General features: G+C 37.0%; 1 protein-coding gene across 7 annotated transcripts in view; it reads left to right on the top strand.

The window, feature by feature from the left end:
- KLHL13 (kelch like family member 13) overlaps positions 1 to 19,426 on the top strand; it is a gene marked incomplete at both ends in the record, with an annotated part of 113,518 nt that overhangs the window by 72,927 nt on the left and 21,165 nt on the right. For all 7 annotated transcript variants that reach the window (XM_079728224.1, XM_079728223.1, XM_079728219.1 and 4 more), the window contains one exon: positions 3,602 to 3,743. In XM_079728224.1, the coding sequence (XP_079584350.1) occupies positions 3,602 to 3,743 (142 nt within the window). The remainder of the gene's footprint in view (positions 1 to 3,601; positions 3,744 to 19,426) is intronic.

The following is a 19,426-nucleotide window of genomic DNA, read 5'->3' as shown; positions in this document are numbered from 1 at the left end:
TAAATATGGAAGGCTTTGAGGCAGCATTACAATGTTACTGTCACCCTGTTAACATATGACAATTGCTTAGACTATTTCCTTTGTCTTCAAATAGTAGTACAAAGAAATGACACAGTGTGTGTATGTTTGGTTTGACCACCTTTGCAGAGCTTTCAGTAAGACCATCAGGCAGTGCTTCCATCTCTACCTAATGCTCTTCGAAAAAGTAATTGTTCTCTTTGAGCAAGTGCGGTTGAGTGACTCATGTACACTTTATGAAAGATTGTTTTCATGCTCTGTGGTTGGTCACTGTTTACAAAATAAGATGTGTCCAGCGGTAGTGGGGCGGGCGGGAATGGTGTGGTAGCAATATGTAGATTCTGGAAGAAAAAGGTTCAATTTTTCAAAAGAAAATTGATGAACACAATCTCTCCCATGAATAATTTTACAGTTTTGATGAAATAGGACTATTTGGACAGGGTTTGCTTGATTCTAAATTGGCATGTAAAAGTGAATCCAAATAACAATTGTTTTTTTTTTTTCTCTCCAAATAACAATTGTTTAAAGCCAACTTAGGAATTATTCTTCCATGAGTTTACATAGGACAAAAGCCTTTCCACATAATTATCTTATAAACTTCAAAGCTATTACCTACTTATCTCCTGTAAACAGTTGATTTTTCAAATTGATGGACTGGAGGAGAGCAGAGGTATTCTATTATTAGGCAGTCTTGGAGGAGTTACTGGTAATTAATAATCCTACTGTGTTTCTGACTGCCAGCATTACCTCATGCAGTTAACTCTCAGACTGGGAAGTTATTTAGAACATGAAATTTCTTTAGAAAATCTGTCCTGAGGAGGTTAATCCCTCTGTACCGGGGTTTCTCAACCTTGGCATTCTTGACATTTTTGCCTGAGCACAGCTTTGCCGTGGAGACCTTTCCTGTGCATCGTAGGATGTTTAACAGCACCCCACCAGATGAGAGTAGCAACGCCCCCCTACCGTGCGACCACGTAAAGTGTCTCCAGACATTGATGCCCCTCCCCCCACTGAGAACCACTGCTCCTTTTATTGCTTTCAACCATATGACTTAGAAAGGATAAGATTAAAAATGTTATTTGTTCTTGGAATTACTCAGATAATCATTCCTTTAAGGATAGTTTGATGTCATTGTGGCTTTGAGTTTGCAGAGAGGTTTCACCTCCTTGCACTGTTGAAGAACAATGCTCTTCACATCCAGTCAATAGACTTAATGAAAAGGAGATAGAAGAGAATATTGAATCTGCTGGGGAGGTTGACATGACATGTGCTGTTACTGATGCAGAAATAATAGGGAGTGTTCTGAATGTTAAAAAGTCAAAAGATGTTGGTTGATAAGAAGTCATGAAGATGATTTTGGTGAAGACTTCTTTAGCTTTTGAAGTAATTAGTTAGAAAGCCAGACATATTATCTTGCCAAGAAAAGGCTGCATTTTTATATTCTGCCTTTCAATTTTAAGAGCAAGAGACAAATGACACGGAAACAAGTTGTGATCTGTAGTTTATTAAAAAAAAAAAACAATTTCCAGGATATGTCATGGGGCAGTACGGTTTCAGCTTTACTCCTGTCCCCTTTACATCTATGGTTCTGTAAAATGATAATTGATGGTCATTTAAGGCACCACATGATAAAGAAATGTCTCTGGAATGATCCACAGAAATGAGATTCTGTATTCATTCAGATGACATATATTAAACCTCTCATGTGCCAGGTCTGTGCAGGGAATACAGAAACTAATGAAACATTCTGCTTGAGTGTCCCATTGAAATAATTCTGGATGAATGGAAATTTTCTGGTTAGGGATACCAGTCACCATCAATCTATTTCCCACTTTTCCATTTGATTCTGTAATTAAATGTCTGTCTGTGAAAGCTGGTTAAAAGTATCTGCAAATGTATGTATGCTATATATCATGTATATAATTTCTTTTAAAAAGCTATTTCTGAAGCTAGTGGAAAACTATATTCATTTTCTTTTATGCTTGTTAAAATCTTCTTTAAATTATTCTCTTCTTTATTAAATATCCATGAGAGTTGAATAAAACATGGTTATATATTATTAATTCATTTTTTGGTTATACTATGGCTCTAATATCGTTAAGAAGAATTGATGTCACCGTTAAGGCCAGGATTTTTGCTAATTATTGCAGGATTTAAAGCCATTTGGTTGGTGTCGAAATTCAAAAAGCAGGATCTTTGCTAAAAGTATGGTATGGTTGTAAAACTTTTTTTCCTATTAAAACTGATCAACTTAGATTATAGGTATGGTAGGGGAAAAGGTGAAATCTTTATGGTATTGGATAGACCCTAGTTAGAGAAACCAGTAATTCAACCTTCGGCAAGTTAGAAATAAATAAGAAACAGGCATAGTTCTAGCACTTGGAAATCCATTCTTCCTTCCTCCCTTCTTAATGTCCATTTTAGCAGTCTGCCCATAATGAATGCACAAACTCGTTCAGAAGCATGGGGCTCCCTGCTCTCAGGTGATTCAGAAACAGTTTTAGCAGTGTATACTTAAGGAAACACAAGTCTGCCTAGTCTAAGGAATAATGAAAGGTTGTACCACAATGGTCAATTTTTAGTGTAACCTGAGGCCTTTAACTATTATTTCGCCATTTTCTCTGTGAAACTAACTACAGGTTGACTACAGGTTCTCTAATGCTTTTTATGGTCCCTGAAAAATTGCTAATGTGATATATACATGGGCATAGCTTACATTTATTATTTGTATTATTTGTTTGTTTGGAAAGATGAAAGGCTACTACACTGTAGCTGTTTAGCTAAATAATCCCAAGTGATTATTTAGTGAGAGATACTGCTAGAAAAAGGAATTATTTCATGGGTAAATTTTTTTGTTCAGTTGGGGTTGATTAGAACTATAGTAACACAAGAGGAAGTAATGTATTAGGATACCACAGTTAATCTTTGACTTTTACTTATGGGGTCTTTGGAGTTTGGAAACAGACTAAACTTAGATTCAAATCCTTATCCAGTCCCTTTAATAACTTTGTGACCTTAGCTAAGTAATTTTTAACCCTTCTTCTGTAGCTCATTTTCCCTACCCTTAATAAAAAGGAGATACTAGTAATACCTGTTGCAATGGATTGTTTTGAGCATTATATGAGATTATGTGTGTAAATTTCTTGGCAAGTACCTGATATATAGTGACTGTTCAATAAATGATAAATATTATTTTTATCTTTCTAAAAGTAGGGATTCCAAAGTAATTTTAACTGTGAATAAACACAATTTGATGGTATTGCTACCTAAACAACCCAATACCAAAACAATTACTCTGGCACTAGAGAAACAAACCCTTTGTACTTACAGTTTTGAGCCAGCTTTTAGTTGATTTCTCAGTTTCCATTTATCTATTCTGACCTCGGAAAGCTTTTTACAAATATATATTTGTTTCTTCTATAATGTATGAGCCTAAAATACAGTGAAACAACGTTCAGTATATTCCATAGTCAGATGATTGGCACATAATCAGAGAGTGACTGTTTCTCTAAATCATCCAGTTGTTGTGAATTATATGACACGTTTTCATTTGTTTTTCTTTCTGATTTAAAAACCTTTTCAGATCTCTAGTGGAAGAGGAAGACCAACACATGAAATTGTCCCTTGGAAGCAGCGAAATGGGCCTCTCCTCCCATTTGCAGTCTTCCAAGGCGGGAACCACACGCATCTTTACCAGCAATACCCACAGTTCTGTGGTGTTACAGGTAATCTCACTGTTGCATTATTCATAGCTCTAAAAACCACCCAGGGTTTTTGTGGTGTGGGATGTCACTAGTGGGAGAGGTTGTGCCTGTGTGTGGACAGGGGGTTTGTGGGAACTCTGTGTACTTTCTGCTCAGTTTTGCTGTCAACCTAAAACTGCTCTTTAAAATAAAGTTTATTAATAAAAAAAAACAAAGAGCAAACAAATAGAGGAGAAACCTTGAGGGGGGGAAAACTGCATACCTTCCTGACGTTAAGAAAAATTCCGAGTTCATTCTTTGTTTCATGTGTGTAAGGGAGGTCTTGCTCTCATGCCACATTCTTCCAGAATGTTGTGTCTGGCATCGTTGACTTTTCATTATGTCTCAGCCAAGGTAAATATCACAAAGTCCCCATATTAAATTTTCTAGTTCCTCCCTCACAACCTATTTTCCCATCACCTTTATCGTAGTTCTCAAGATCATACTTATTTGGTGTCTCAACTCACATTGGCAATTGTAGGTATGGGAGTAGGGGTGAGGGCCGCTGGACGCAAACACACTGATACATGCAAGAAGCCATAACTGACATCAAAGGAGAGGACAGAAAAACAATAGAAAGCCAAAAGAACACCAAAACCCTGTAATGTGGAGCTGTTTAACATAGGGATAAGCAGTCCAAGTACTTCTGACTACTGTGGACACTCCCTGACCTCGGTGGGTGTTGCTGAGTTACAGAGCAATAGTATAATGCTTGATGTCCATAAATTCCTTTTAGATATAGTCAAATTATATGTCTTCTCAGCTTAGTAAGTTAAGGAAAATAAATCCTTCTAAATATATTTTTTAAAGAAATTTCCCCAGATGAATTTGGTACGAATGCATATCCTTGGTCAAGAACCATGATAGTCCAGCAGTATGTAGTATATAGTATAGTATATAGCATAATGAGAGAAGGAGGCTTGCACTTGCTGTGTGGCCTCGCTGTGTCATGTAATTTCTCTGGGATTCATTTTCCTTATCTCCAAACTATGACTCTCGAGTGGGAGATTTCTAAATTTTCTTCTAGTTCCCATCTGTGATTCATTGCAGTCTCATTTTTCCAATGTTTCAATTCTAATGGGATCTGGGTTTTATGGTTCATCACATCATCAACAGAAATGAGAGGGTCAGGAAGGAAAAGCTTCCCATCTCCTGGTATCTTAGTTTATGTAAATGGTTTAATTGTTGTTTTTACAAGATTACGGGAGGAAGAGAATAAGGGGTCAAACAGTTAGGAAAAGCATGAAAGGAAGAGGTTTTTTGTTATATTAAAGTACTTTCTCTAAAGAAACATAGAAACTCACTTACCCCTCCGCTATACTTCTGCCCTATCCATGACCATAGTCATGTGTTAAAGCCAATTTTTGTGGTCCTGCTAATTTTTAAAGTTTACCTTAAACCAACTAATGGAAGCCACTGCAGTGCAAAGAGATTTAGAACAGTGGTCCTCAAATTTTATTGCATATCAGAATCACAAGGTGAAGGGCTTGTTAAACAGTGAGCAGTGGGCCCCATCTCAGAGTTTCTGGTTCAAAAACTCTGAGGGTCGGGCCCAGAAATGTGCATTTCTAACAAGTTCCCAGGTGATGCTGTAGGTCCAGGGAGCATACTTTTTGGAACCACTGTTCTAGAGGCAGGGTCCTTTTTCCACCAAGAGAGATGGCCTCTCCCTTTCTCCCTATGTATCATATGGAGATTACAAGTTATTGTTATAATGGGGACACACTGGAAGTAGCTTAAATATCCATCAATAGGGAAGTGGTTACTTAAATTATGTTGCATCAAAACTGTGTAATACTGTGCAGTCACTAAAAAGAGTGAGCTAGATCTGTGTGTACTGAATGGAAAGGAAATATTAAATGAAAAAATAATAGGACAGCTGTGGCATAGCTACACAATGGAACATTATTCAGCTATATAAGGGAATGAAGTTCTGATACAAGCTACAACATGGATTAACCTGGAAAACATTATGCTAAGTGAAAGAAACTAGTCACGAAGAGCACATTTTATATGATTCCATTCATACGAAATTTGCAGAATAGGGAAATGTACAGAGACAGAACATAGACAAGTGATTGCTCAGAATTGGAGAAAATCAGAGGATATAAGGATGATAGCTAAAGGATGCGGGGTTTCTTTTTGAGGTGACGAAAATATCCTAAAATTGATTGTGGAGATGGTTGTACATATACTGAATTGTACAGTTGAAATGGGTGGATTGACATGTACTCACTGCTCTATTTAAAATAGATAACCAACAAGGACCTACTGTATAGCACAGGGAACTCTGCTCAATATTCTGTAATAGCCTAATTGGGAAAAGAATTTTAAAAAGAATAGACACATGTATATGTATAACTGAATCACTTTGTTGTACACCTGAAACTTACACAACACTGTTAATCACCTATACCCCAATATAAAATAATAAGTTAAAATAAATGGGTGTACTCTATAGTATGTTAGTTATATCTTAATAAAGCTGCTTAAAAAAGGTAACAGGGCAATATATATTGTATAATCCCATCTATTTGTAGAAATAATATACAATACGTATACATATACATGCATGTAAATGCATAACAAAAGGTCTGGAAACATTAGGGAGGCTGGTGAATGATGTCTTACAGTTTTTGCTCTGGGTAATACTGCACTGTTTAATTTTTTTTACTATGGAAATATTTTTGTGTCTAACCTGTGTAATTCAAAAAATATAATGGTGACCAAACAGTTGTAGCTGGGTCTTAGAACCCTTAGCTCTGTCATGTTTTAGCTTGGCCTTTGTTGGTCTAGGCTGGCGGTAGGAATGGAGATGTGAAAGTAACCCGAGAGTTCATTCTTTCTTCAACTGATTTTTTGTTATAATATTTTCTGTGGTGGTGTAGAGGTACCACTCCATATTGCTATTGAAAAACATTGTATGCTCCCTTTAAAAGTCTATTAAAAATTATGTTCTCACTAACTGAGATTTTTTTAAGTCCAAGCACTAACAGAGACTGGGGTTTTTTGGTATCTAATCTTAGGTGTATGGTTGTCAAGGGAACAAGCTAGAGAAGTGTTTAATGTGTAAATGTTATCATTGTTTTAAAATTAGCAATCACACAAGCTCCAGCTTCAAAAGGCATTGAAAGTAGCTGTCCGGGGAACAGATCCATGGGGAGAAACTATTTAAAGAAGTCTCACTCTGAAGGATACCCTAGTGCACAACTACAGTGGGAAGGACATGAGTTTAGGCTAAAAGTGGAATCCTAGTTTTACCACTTACCAGCTAGTTATGTGACTTTGGGAAAGTCTTTATCCCCTATAGGCCAGTTTCCTTATCGGTAATGTGCGTAGTGGATGTGAGGATTACATGTGACAATTTATGGGAAAGTAAGGTGCATAATAAATATCCACTTATTTTCCTTCCGTTTGAGCCAAACAGGGAAGGTGTCAGAGGAAATGTTGATCGGAAGTTATGGGTGTGCCAAAGAAGGTGTCCATCTGGTTGGCTTGATCTGCTCCAGCAGACTGTCTCCACTGAATAGGCTTCAGGAAACTAGGCTGTCAAAGAAAGTGCCTGGAAATAATTTTGATACCTGATAGGCTTGAATTCCTAGAATTCTGAACAAATTCCAAGAGAATTCGTGATGGAGTTAGCAGTGCAAAATACTTTTACTCAAGTAAGGAAGATTAACCAGGGTTTGCTTAAGTAGTAATTGGTGAAATCAAGAATTATTTCACTTCCCTCACTCCCTTACTACTGCTACAACTGTGGTTACTTCTCATGGAAAACGTCCATCCTTTGGCTTCACCCTGTTATCCCAGGTTGTTAACATCTTTTAAACCCCATACTATGGTGATTCATCAAATCATACCCTTCTTAGCATCTTCATTTTTTTAAAGTAACAACTTTAATTTTCATCTATATTATCACCTTGTATGTATCCATTAGTAGTCATTCCCCATCTACCCCCAACCCCTTTCCTAACCCTAGACGATCATTAGTCTATTATTTATCTCTATAGTTTTACCTATTCTATATATTTCATATAAATGGAATTATACAATATGTGGTCTTTTGTGACTGGTTTCTTTTACTTAGCATGGTGTTTTCAAGGTTCCTCCACACTATAGTATGCATCAGTACTTCTTTCCTCTTTATGACTAAATAATATTCCGTTGTATGGATATACCACTTTTATAAAAATCCATTCATCCATTCATGGACATTTGGGTTGTTTCCACTTTTTGGCTATTGTGAATACTCATGCTGTGAACATTCATGTGTGAGTGTCTGTATGGACATGTTTTCATCTATCTTTTGTATATACCTAGGAGTGGAATTGCCGGGTGATATATCATTCTGTTTAATCTTTTGAACAACTGCCAGGGTGTTTTCCCAAGTGACTGTATTCTACATTCCCATCAGTAAAATATGAGGATTCCAATTTTTCTATATTCTTGCCAACATGTGTTATCTATCTTTTTTATTATTGCCATACTAGAAGGTGTGAAGTGGTATCTTATGGTTTTGATTTGTATTTCCCTGAGTGCTAATGATATTGAGCATCTTTTCATTTTTGCTTATGGCCATTTGTATATCATCTTTGGAGAACTGTCTCTTCAGGTCAGTTCTCCATTTTTTTAGTTGAGTTATTTATCTTTTTATTATTCAGTGGTAAGAGTTCTTTATATATTCTAGACACAAATCCCCTAGCAGATACATGATTTGCAAGTATTTTCTCCCAGCACTTCAGTTTTGTGGCCCCTTATTGGTCTTCCATAACTACTCTGCCAATCTTCAATCCTTTATCCATTCAACCATATGATCTTTGCTACTGCTTTACCTTAGTAGAGTTAATGGGACAGATAGTCAAGGCAAATTTCTGGAAGACTTCTGATTTTTCATTATTCTCTAAACATATGTTATTTTTTTACACTTAAGTGCCTTTGCACTCATCGCTTCTCCCTGGAATGCCCTTACTTAAATTTCTTGGTCTGGTAAACCCCTATTTATTCATAACGATCCATCTTAAATGGTAAGCGGTAAAACTGGAATTCCAGTTTCGGCCTCAACTCACATTCTTCCCACTACAGTTATGCAGTGGGTAATTCTGCAGAGTGAGATGTCTGAAAACAGTTTCTCCCATGGATCTGTTCTTCTGACAGCTAATTTCAATGCCTTTTAAAGCTGGAATTTGTGTAACCTAGGCAGAGTTAGCAGCTTCTGCTTTACCCCCCTCTTAGCCCATCAATATCACCTATCAGTGAGATCCACAAGATCTAGAGTCTAATTTGTTGTTTCTGTCTGCGTATGATCTAGTGCTGGGGTACATGGTGAATGATTAATAATTGTCAATAGATTATAATTATTGTTATTTATTATTAATATTATTATTATCATTGAAAGAGATAATACATATAAAGAGCCTAGCCCAGTACCTGGCACAGAGGAAGTACTCAATGCTTTTTACTGCTCTTATTCATATTGTTTATGGAATAAATGAATTTGGATAGCACTTATAAGTCACTTTCACATATGCTTGCCTCATTAATACGTGAAACAATTTTGTGAGGTAGAAAAGGCAAGAATTATTATCCCCATTTTATAGATTGGGAAACTGAAGCTCAGGAAACTTAGAAGGCTTGCCCAAATTCACTTGCCCACTAAGGGACAAAAACCAGGACTTGAACACAGGTTTTCTAAATGTAAATTTGTATTTCTTCTAATCTTGCTCTAAAATCTATTCTCTTTTTAATGTCTTTAAATATTAAGTTTTCACTGAATATAAGTATAAAAAGATATATTAAAGACTAAAAGATAATTTGGCACGAATGATACAGTAAAGATTTTATTCTTAATAGAAATAACAGAATTACACAGAGTGTCTTCATGCCTGCCTGCCCTTCCTCCCTTCCCCTGTCAAAATGGGGGTGAATGGGGAGACCAAAGAGAAAAAAATGTTAACTGCCATTTGGAAACATCCTTGTTAGGACAAGGAGGCCATAAGTAGAGTACCATGTTTCAGCCTATCAAGCTTGAAAACTCCTCGTGGCTCCAGATGTCTAGATGCCTGATGGATATTTTCTCATGTTAAGATTGGTGCCTATCAGATTGCTCTTCCATACTGCCCTCCATTTTACCTATTTATTTTCTCTGTTCAACTTTAGTTGTAAAGTCAATGACAGATTTGGTTGTATTGTCTCAAGTTATTATCTATGTAATAGACTGCTAAAGAAATGGCTTTTCTCAAGAGCCTATACAAATTAACTTGCATTGCTTTCCAGTGGGCTAACTTCATGAAATACTTATCCTAAGGTAAACGTTTGGGTTGCTGATCGTGTCATGTTGATGAACTGTACCCTATTTAAAAGTTTTATGATCATAAGATAAGCAACTTTTAAAATATTATTAACATAAGAAAAGTATAATGATTTTAGAATGTTATATTTTATAAAAGAGGAGCTTGAATAATCCAGATTGTTGAAGTTTTTATTAAAATGATACTTTTTATTTCTTTATTTCAGTTTCCTGAATGTCACCTAGAATATAGAGAAATGAATATATAATTTTTCTTGGGGTTAGTTCTTCAGGTACTCAGGTTAGGGTACAATAGGTTATTCTAATACTTCCAATGAGTGTGTATCTTTAGTGTATAAGTTGGAAAACAGTCTACCACCTTTCCTTTTAGGCCACTTTAGTGTATTATTACCCTGCTCTTTCAAATGAGCTTTTTTGTTGTTTTGATATTTAGCATGTTTTAAGTGATAGAGAGGACCAGTACATACCAGCCGAGAGTTAAATATGCTCAAATACATACTTTCAGTTTCTGATTGTCTGTTGCTAGTATATAAAAATACTGTTTGTTGCTGATTATTCATCTTGTATCTTCCAACCTTGAAAAACTGACTTATTAGTTCTAGAAGCTTTTTTGTAGATTCTCTAGGATTTTCTACATAGACAACCATTTTGCCTATAAAGATAGTTTTATTTCTTCCTTTCCAGTCTGATGCCTCTTATTTCTTTTTCTTGCCTTGTTGCACTGGGTAGAAACTCCAAAAAATGTTGAATAGAAGTGATGAGAGTGTACATTCTTGCTTTGTCCTAATACTAGGGGGAATGCATTCATTCTTTCACCAGGTTAGGTATAGATTTGAGGAAGTTTCTTTCTGTTCCTAGTTTGCTGAGAGTTTTGGTTTTTTTTTCAAATCAGAAATTGATGTTGGATTTTGTCAAACATGTTTCTGCACCTATTGAGATGATCTTATCATTTTTCTTTTTTAGCCTATTAATGTGAATTATATTAATTGATTTTTTTTTTTTTTTTTTTTTTTTTGTGTGTGGTACGCGGGCCTCTCACTGTTGTGGCCTCTCCCGCTGCGGAGCACAGGCTCCGGACGCGCGGGCTCAGCGGCCATGGCTCACGGGCCCAGCCGCTCCACGGCATGTGGGATCTTCCCAGACCGGGGCACGAACCCGTGTCTCCTGCATCGGCAGGCGGACTCTCAACCACTGCGCCACCAAGGAAGCCCTATTAATTGATTTTTGAATGCTAAAGCAACCATGCATTATAGGAATAAACCCCACTTGCTCATGATGTATTGTCCTTTTTATATATTATTCAATTTGATTTGATAAAATAGTAGGAATTTTTGCATCTATGGTCTTGAGGGCCTTTGGTCTTAGTTTTCTTTGATTATCTTTGTCTGGTTTCGGTAGGATAATAATGGCCTTGTAGAATGAATTGGGACATGTTTCCGCCTCTTAAGTTTCTGGATCTGTTTTTGTAGAATTGGTGCTATTTCTTCCTTAAATGTAAGGTAGAATTAACCAGTGAAAATTCAGTTTTATAGTATATATATATGGCTACTCAGTTTATCTATTTCTTCTAGAGTAATTATTAGCAACTTGTGTCTTTCAAAGAATTTGTCCATTTCAACTGAGTTGTCAAATTTATGGGCATACAGTTGTTCATATTTTCTTGTTATCCTTTTAATATTTGTAGAGTCTCTACTGATATCACCTCTCTCAATGCTGTTATTGATAATTTGTATTTTCTCCATTTTTTCCCCCTAATCATCCTGGCTGGAGTTTTATCAGATGTATGAATCTTCTCAAAGAACCAGCTTTTTGGTTGCTTTTTAAACATTTCTCTATTTTTCTGTTTTATATTTCATTCATCTCCACTTTGATCTTTATTATTTCCATTCTCCTGCTTAATTTGGAATTAATTTGCTCTGCTCTTTCTAGTTTCTTGAGGAAGCTGAGATCTTTCATCAGACCGATAATAGTCTTTGCTCTGAAATCTATTTTGTCTGATATTATAGTCATGCCAGGTTTCTTTTAATTCATGTTAGCTTGGCATATCTTTTGCCATCTTTCTACTCTTTATTTTTAACTAACATACAGTAAAACTGATTTTTTTAAATTGATCTATACGTATATGAGTTTTCACAGATATACTGTTTCATGTAATCATCACCACAATTAAGATGCAGGAAAAAAAAAGATGCAGGGCTGTTCTATTATCCTAATGTACTCTCTCTTTTTTTATAAATTTATTTATTGTATTATTTATTTATTATTTTTGGCTATGTTGGGTCTTTGTTGCTGTGCGCGGGGGCTTTCTCTAGTTGCGGCAAACGGGGGATACTCTTCGTTGTGGTGCACCAGCTTCTCATTGCGGTGGTTTCTCTCGTGCAGCACATGCTCTAGGCACGTGGGCTTCAGTAGTTGTGGCATGCGGGCTCAGTAGTTGTGGCTCACAGGCTCAGTAGTTGTGGCTCACGGGCTCTAGAGCGCAGGCTCAGTAGTTGTGGCGCACGGGCTTAGTTGCTCCACGGCATGTGGGATCCTCCCAGACCAGGGTTTGAACCCATGTCCCCTGCATTGGCAGGCGGATTCTCAACCACTGCACCACCAGGGAAGCCCCTAACATACTCTCTTGTTACACTTGGTAGTCACACTCATCCCTACCTCTAAGCCCTGGATACTACTGATCTGTTTTTTGTCACTGTGTTTTTGTCTTTTGAGAATATTATGTAGATGACATCATACAGTCTGTGAGCTCTTGAGACTGGCTTCCTTTACTTTGTGTAATATCTTCGAGATCCATTTACTTTGTTTTGTGTATCAGTAGTCTATTCCTTTTTATTGTTAAGCAGTATTCCATGGTGTGGAACTTTGTGGGGTCTCTTTTTCCTGATCCTCCGTCTCCACCATCTCCCCAGTACTTCCCAGTTCTGTAGGGCTCTCCTTATGGTCCTCTGGCCTGAAAGCTGGGACTTCATCTGATCAAAAAAGATTCCTCTCAGAATTTTAGGAATTTGCTGTCACCACTGTCACCACTGTCACTGTTGCCACCACCAGTGCCTTGGAATTGCCTGGGGATTGGGGCTCAGAGGAAAACAGAGGGAAAAAAAGTGAAATGGATCTTTCTCCACTCCCTGTGAGCTTTCAGAATCCCTTTTCTTGCTCTTCCAGCCAGAAGTAGAGCTTTCTCAGTCTGCTCCCAGATGACTGCCTCCAGATTATATGATGCCTTAAGTCCAGGCTCGGGTACACTGGGGGGGAAAAGTAGGGAGTAGGGTGGGGACTCAGCATGAGTTCGGTGGCACTTGGGACTCAGCATGAGTTTTGGTGGCAGTCATTTTGATTTCTTCCCCAGTTCTTCTGTTTTCATTAATGTATTTTCTGTTTATTTTTAAGCTTTGTGAGGTGGAACCTCACACTTATTCTAGAGCAAACTTTTTCCCAGTACTGAGACAAATCCTTTTGAGTTCTTTACCCAAAGCCCTAGCATTATGAGGTTACCAGTCTTGTGGTTTGAATAGGATCTGTTTCCAGCATTTGGTGAACCTTGAAGAGTGTTCCCTGTGCTCCTTTTAGGTGATTCTTTCCCCCAGACAAATGCACTCGTCAGTACTTGAGGGGGGATTGTTTTTAGATCTCCATAGCCCTCTCTCTGTGCATAGCTCCCCTCTTGTATTCTGCCCTACAAACCTAGCTGCCCTAAGACACTCAACCCTGGGAAAATGCTGGGCTTCACCTGGGTTCCCACTCCCTGTACCTCTGGAAACTCCAGGCCATAAACAATCATGGGGCTCCGCTAACTTGTTTCTCCTCTTTCACAGATCCTCTCCTTCATCCAGCCTGAAACTATTATTTTTTATATATTTTGCCTGATTTTGAGTTGTTTCAAGAAGTAAGGTAAATCCACTCCCTGTTACTTCATCTTTGCTGGAAACAGAAATCTATGGGCTATACATTGACCCTTGAACAATGCGGGGGTCAGGAGTGCCAGCCCTCCATGCAGTCGGCCCTATGTATCCGCAGTTCCTCATCTGCAGATTCAGCTAATCGCAGATCGTGTAGTACTGTAGTATCAATATTTACTATTGAAAGACATTCACATGTAAGTGGATCTGTGGAGTTCAAACCCATGTTGTTCAAGGGTCAGCTGTAATTAAATGCTAAATTTAATTACAGACTCCAGATGCCTAAGTCTTTTAGAGATTTGGTTAGAGATAGCTTTACATAGGAGGTCAAATTTGAACTCGGCTTTGAAGGAGGGAGGATATTCTATGTGAAAAATAAAATAAAATAGCATAATTTAGTACAATAAATTGGCATAAATAAAGGTACTGGAAAAGGAGTAAGCCTGGGATTTTACCAATGAGGTAGTCTGGAGAACAACCTGTTAAGATGGGTCAGCATACTTAGGGAAATAACGAAAAATAAGATTGAACAGTTGAGTTGGGGCCAGATTAGAGAAGTCTTTAAAGCCTTATATAATGATATAATGCAGTGATAGAAAGCCATTGGCAGTTTTTAAACTCCAAGCAGTGTTATATAATGAGAATAGCGTTTAATTAATATCTGTTCCTTTTCTGTCCTCTGAACAGTGTCTCATAAAAACATGACTGTGGTATTGCTTTGATCAAATACATTACATTTACTTAAAGATTGGAGTAAACCTATTCCTCTACCTTCTCTTCTTTTAGTTCCTTAATCTTTGTTCATAAAACAACTTTAACATTATTAATTTTTATTGCTCTTCTTAGGATGCATTTCCTTTTTACTCCACTTCCTTTTCGAAATTACACTGATCAAAACTAGATAGAATCTGCTAGTAAGTTATTGCCAATGCAGAATTTAGTGGAAAGATTTGCTTATCAGATTACTTTTTAATACCTGAGAGTGTCAATCTACCTTTTTTTTCCACAGTAGCATATTTATTTTGAAAGCTGTTGACATCCAACCAACTTTTGGTATACGTTATTTGTAGCTCATCAGGTTTCTATATTATAGTTGTGTAATGTCAGTGCATGCCCTCCTCTGTTTTATCGTGACCATTTAAACATTTATCAAACTCATTTAAAATGTTTCAGTCCTTCAGAGTATGACATATGTACCTCCCTCTATGTAATAGTATTTGAAGTTTCGATATATATTAGGTAAATTTACTACAGAGAAGAAAAGAACGTTTTTTTTAATGCTTATTTTTTCCCTAAAAGGATGTGAAGAAGAAATAAAAAAGAAGATATGGGGATGTTAATAGAAGAGGGAAAGGGAAATAGTAGAGTAAAGAAATTGAGAACAGACAACAATCCCCTCATAAATAGAACCCAAGGCTCAGAAAAAATAGAAAAATAGAGAACTAAGATAAGGATTGAGCTAGAAAGAAGTTGAGTTTAAAGCAGTAGAAACAGTTTAAAGATACTCCAAAAAGACTAATGGTAAACTTTGAGCAATTTTGCATAAAACACAGCTGTATCTGTATATCATGGATTGGCATGCAGAAATAGACAAAAATGTTTATAGAATTCTCGCAAGAGGAATCAGTACAAATTTGGTGGAAGAAAATGATTTTATAATAAAAGGACACATTTTAAGTGTGCAAGGTATCTTCAAGAATCTTCCTAGAGTTAAATAGGGGGAAAGATTATAACAGTGAAAGCAAAAGGTAGACGTACAGAGGGCAGATGAGAATTGTGGAAGAGACTGACCCCCCCCTTTTCTTATTTTTATTTTTTTATTTTTTATTATTTTTATATTTTCTTGGATGCGCTGCACAGCATGTGCGATCTTAGTTCCCCGACCAGGAATCAAACCCGCGCCCCTTGCATTGGAGGTGCAGAGTCTTAACCACCAGGGAAGTCCCCCCCACCCCAGTTCTTTTCATGTGTATATTCTTCACAAGATTAGAGTATAAAAGTTGTTTAGAAAAACGAGTGTGTACTTCTGTATGACAAAGTATGTTGTAGAGGAACTTTAGTTTTTTTCTCTTTAGACACAGCTGGGATAGTACAGATAACAACATGTAAACAAGATATTTAGGTCTGTATGAAAACAGTCTGAATTGACAGATCTTATTTGGATAAGGACAGCAATAATGAGGAATAAAATTAGAAAATATGGAATTGGATAGTGGGATTATTTGTGCATTTGAAAATAAAGGTTATGCAATGTATAGAAAGGGAAACTACTTTACATGCAGTGAAAACAAATGCAAAACCTCTCAAAAGCAGACAATTTGCCAAAGGTAGATAAATTAAGCTTAGGATAGAAAATACTCAGAATGTGATAAAAATGGTCTAGGAGCCTCAGCTTCCTTTCTGTGGGGGTGCCAGATTATACTGAGAATGGTTAGAGGATTTTTTTTAATAGTGCAAACGGAAGCAAAATGATCAAATCTGTGAAGAGGGTAAAAGCTCCTGGTGTCTTAGCTGAACTGTCGAGATTTTAAAGATTGAGTACAAACCTCAACAAGCAGTTTTAATGGAATATGGACCAAATGAGAAATGACACAGGTAATGATACAGGAAACATTAGCCATGCCTTTTTTCAAAGGGGAAAAGAAGGAATAATAAATAGTAGGAAAGAAGCCTACTGACATTACTCAATTCTCAGTATAAAATATTTGTAGGAATATTTTAAAGGCAGGAGGGCCAGCAAATGAGCTGAGAAGGTTTTGGGGTTTTTTTTTTAGTGCAAGAAAATAACTGATTAGATACAATCATTGCTTTTGACTGAAGAAGCCATGATTGCCTTTCAAAGATATTATCTACATATACCTTAGAGAGGAAGATTCAAAAGTTATTTGCTGAATAAAAATAAAGTAAGGCGGCATACTGTACCTAGTTTCATCTGATGGGTATCTTGACATCTCTCTTTTTTGCCAGTACCCAAGGTATGATAAATTTCCCAAGATAAACTATATGCTTTAACTTGCCAGTAGCTATGAAAACTTTAAAAGTATATATTGTTTAAACCAACAATTCCACTTCTAGGAATATTTCCCACAGATCTGCTCACACAAGTAAGTATACGTACAAGGAAGATCATTGCAACATTGCTTGTAATAGCAAAAGTTGAGAGACCAAAAGTGAGGAATGGATGAATAATTATGGTAGGCCCCATACCCCATGAAATTCTGTGCATCCACTAAAAAGAATGAAGTAGATTTGTGTGTACTGAGACAGAAGGCTGTCTGTGTTATGCGCTCAGGTGAATTTTAAAAATGCATAACAGGGGACTTCCCTTGCAGTCCAGTGATTGAGACTCCGCGCTTCCACTACAGGGGCGCAGGTTCTATCCCTGGTTGGGGAACTAAGATCCCACATGCTGTGCAGCCTGGAGGGCACCCCCCTCCCCAAAAAAGATGCGTAACAGTAAGTGTAGTATCCTACTTTAAAAACTCCTATACGCATATGTGTAGAAAGTGGCCTGGAAGTATATATACTAAACTGTTAACAGTAGTTACTCTTAGTAAGTAGAAGAGGTGGACTTTAGTTTTCTATTTTTATCCTTCTGTATTTTTACAACAAACATATATCTATATTTTTTAAACCTGAAATTTATCTGAAGGAGAAAAAAGCCAAGCCCTTGGGAGCCAACCTTTTCCCCCCAAACCCTGGTTCAATTCCTCTTCTCTCATCTTAGCCTGTACAGTTTACCACAAATAAGCACTATAGGCACAATTTATTTTATTATTGAGAGTAGGTTCACAAATAAAGTTCCTGGTTTCTAGTTAGCTTGTTACAAAATTCAAGTTCTACATGTTGTTGTTTTTAATACCAAGTGGTGGCTTCTGGGTAAAGTCTGGTTTGTTTGGTCAAGCATTAACTGAACATTTGTTAAGTGCCAACTATGTGCCAAGCACTGGGGAATTCAAACATCCTAGTCCCTCAGCTCTTCTACCTGATGGTTCCCTCCTCCTCAATGGCTTGGCCATCCCATCCCCAGCCCCAGTGGTCACATTCAGGACTTCCCAATTCTAGTATGCTCACCTATGTTTGAAAGGCAATCCCCTTAAGCTTACTGCAATTTAGACTCCATATGTGAATTTTCAGAAAGCCACTTCCTACCTTCTCCATGAAAATAGTTCCCTAAAATGGACATCTCTTTTTACCTCTACTTTTCTAAATAATAGGAACAGGAGATGATTTAGCAATGGAAAAAGGAAAATATTGAGGGGGTGCGGGGGTGGGGAAATGTTTGTGTTTACAAAGGAAAAGGGGCATTTGTGAAAGAGTTGATATTTGTGAACAAAAACATATGTCAATCACTGTTGGAGAGAGGAAAATATGATACATAATCCTGTTCTAAAGTATATGTATAATGTATAAATATTTTTGGAGTAAAAATATTTATATCTCTCTCCAGAGAGAAAGTGGCTGGATCACATTATCTCTTTGAAGTTCTAGTTCTGTAGATTCAAGCATTTTCTTTAAAAAGCAATTTAAAAATTATGACGAGAAGATGTTTAGACTAAGATTTATATTATACATATGTGCAGGATCACTATTTCTGAAACTGCATTCTTCAGTATGTCGTGCCTTTTGCTTCTTAAATCCATGAAACATGACTTTAAATAAAAGTTTTATTTGGGGTCATTAAAATAAGAAGGGGATAGAATAATCCTTGCTATTAGTTCTTGTTGTATTACATTATTATATTACATTATATTATTAGAAAGTAATTTGTAGGACTTCCCTGGTGGTGCAGTGGTTAAGAATCCTCCTGCTAATGCAGGGGACACGGGTTCGAGCCCTGGTCCGGGAAGATCCCACGTGCCGCAGAGCAACTAAGCCCGTGTGCCACAACTACTGAGACTGAGCCCACGAGCCACAACTACTAAGCCTGCATGCCACAACTACTGAAGGCCGTGCACCTAGAGCCGGTGCTCTGCAACAGAGAGAAGCCACCACAATGAGAAGCCCGCGCACCGCATGGAGGAGTAGCCCCCGCTCGCCGCAGCTAGAGAAAGCCTGTGCGCAGCAACGAAGACCCAATGCAGCCATAAATAAATAAACAAACAAACAAATAAATTTAACTAATAAGAACCTGCTGTATACATTAAAATAAATAAATAAATAAAAGTAATTTGTATGAGTATCTTCATGATTTTTTATAACAGTACATTTCCATTTTTGAAACTACAGACTCCATCTTGCAAAAATCTTTCTTTTATTCTCCATTTTTTTATTGTGATAAAATATGCATATCATAAAATTTACCATCTTAACCATTTTTAACTGTACTGTTCAGCAGTATTAAATACATTCATAATGTGCATCCATCACCACCATCCATCTCCAGAACTCTTTTCTTCTTCACAAACTGGAACTAATTCTGCACATGGGAAAATAAAGTGTACGTGGTAATTTTTTTTTCA

This window comes from Hyperoodon ampullatus (genome assembly GCF_949752795.1).
Source record: "Hyperoodon ampullatus genome assembly, chromosome: X".
Lineage (NCBI taxonomy): Eukaryota > Metazoa > Chordata > Mammalia > Artiodactyla > Ziphiidae > Hyperoodon > Hyperoodon ampullatus.
This window is presented reverse-complemented; position numbering and strand designations above follow the sequence as displayed.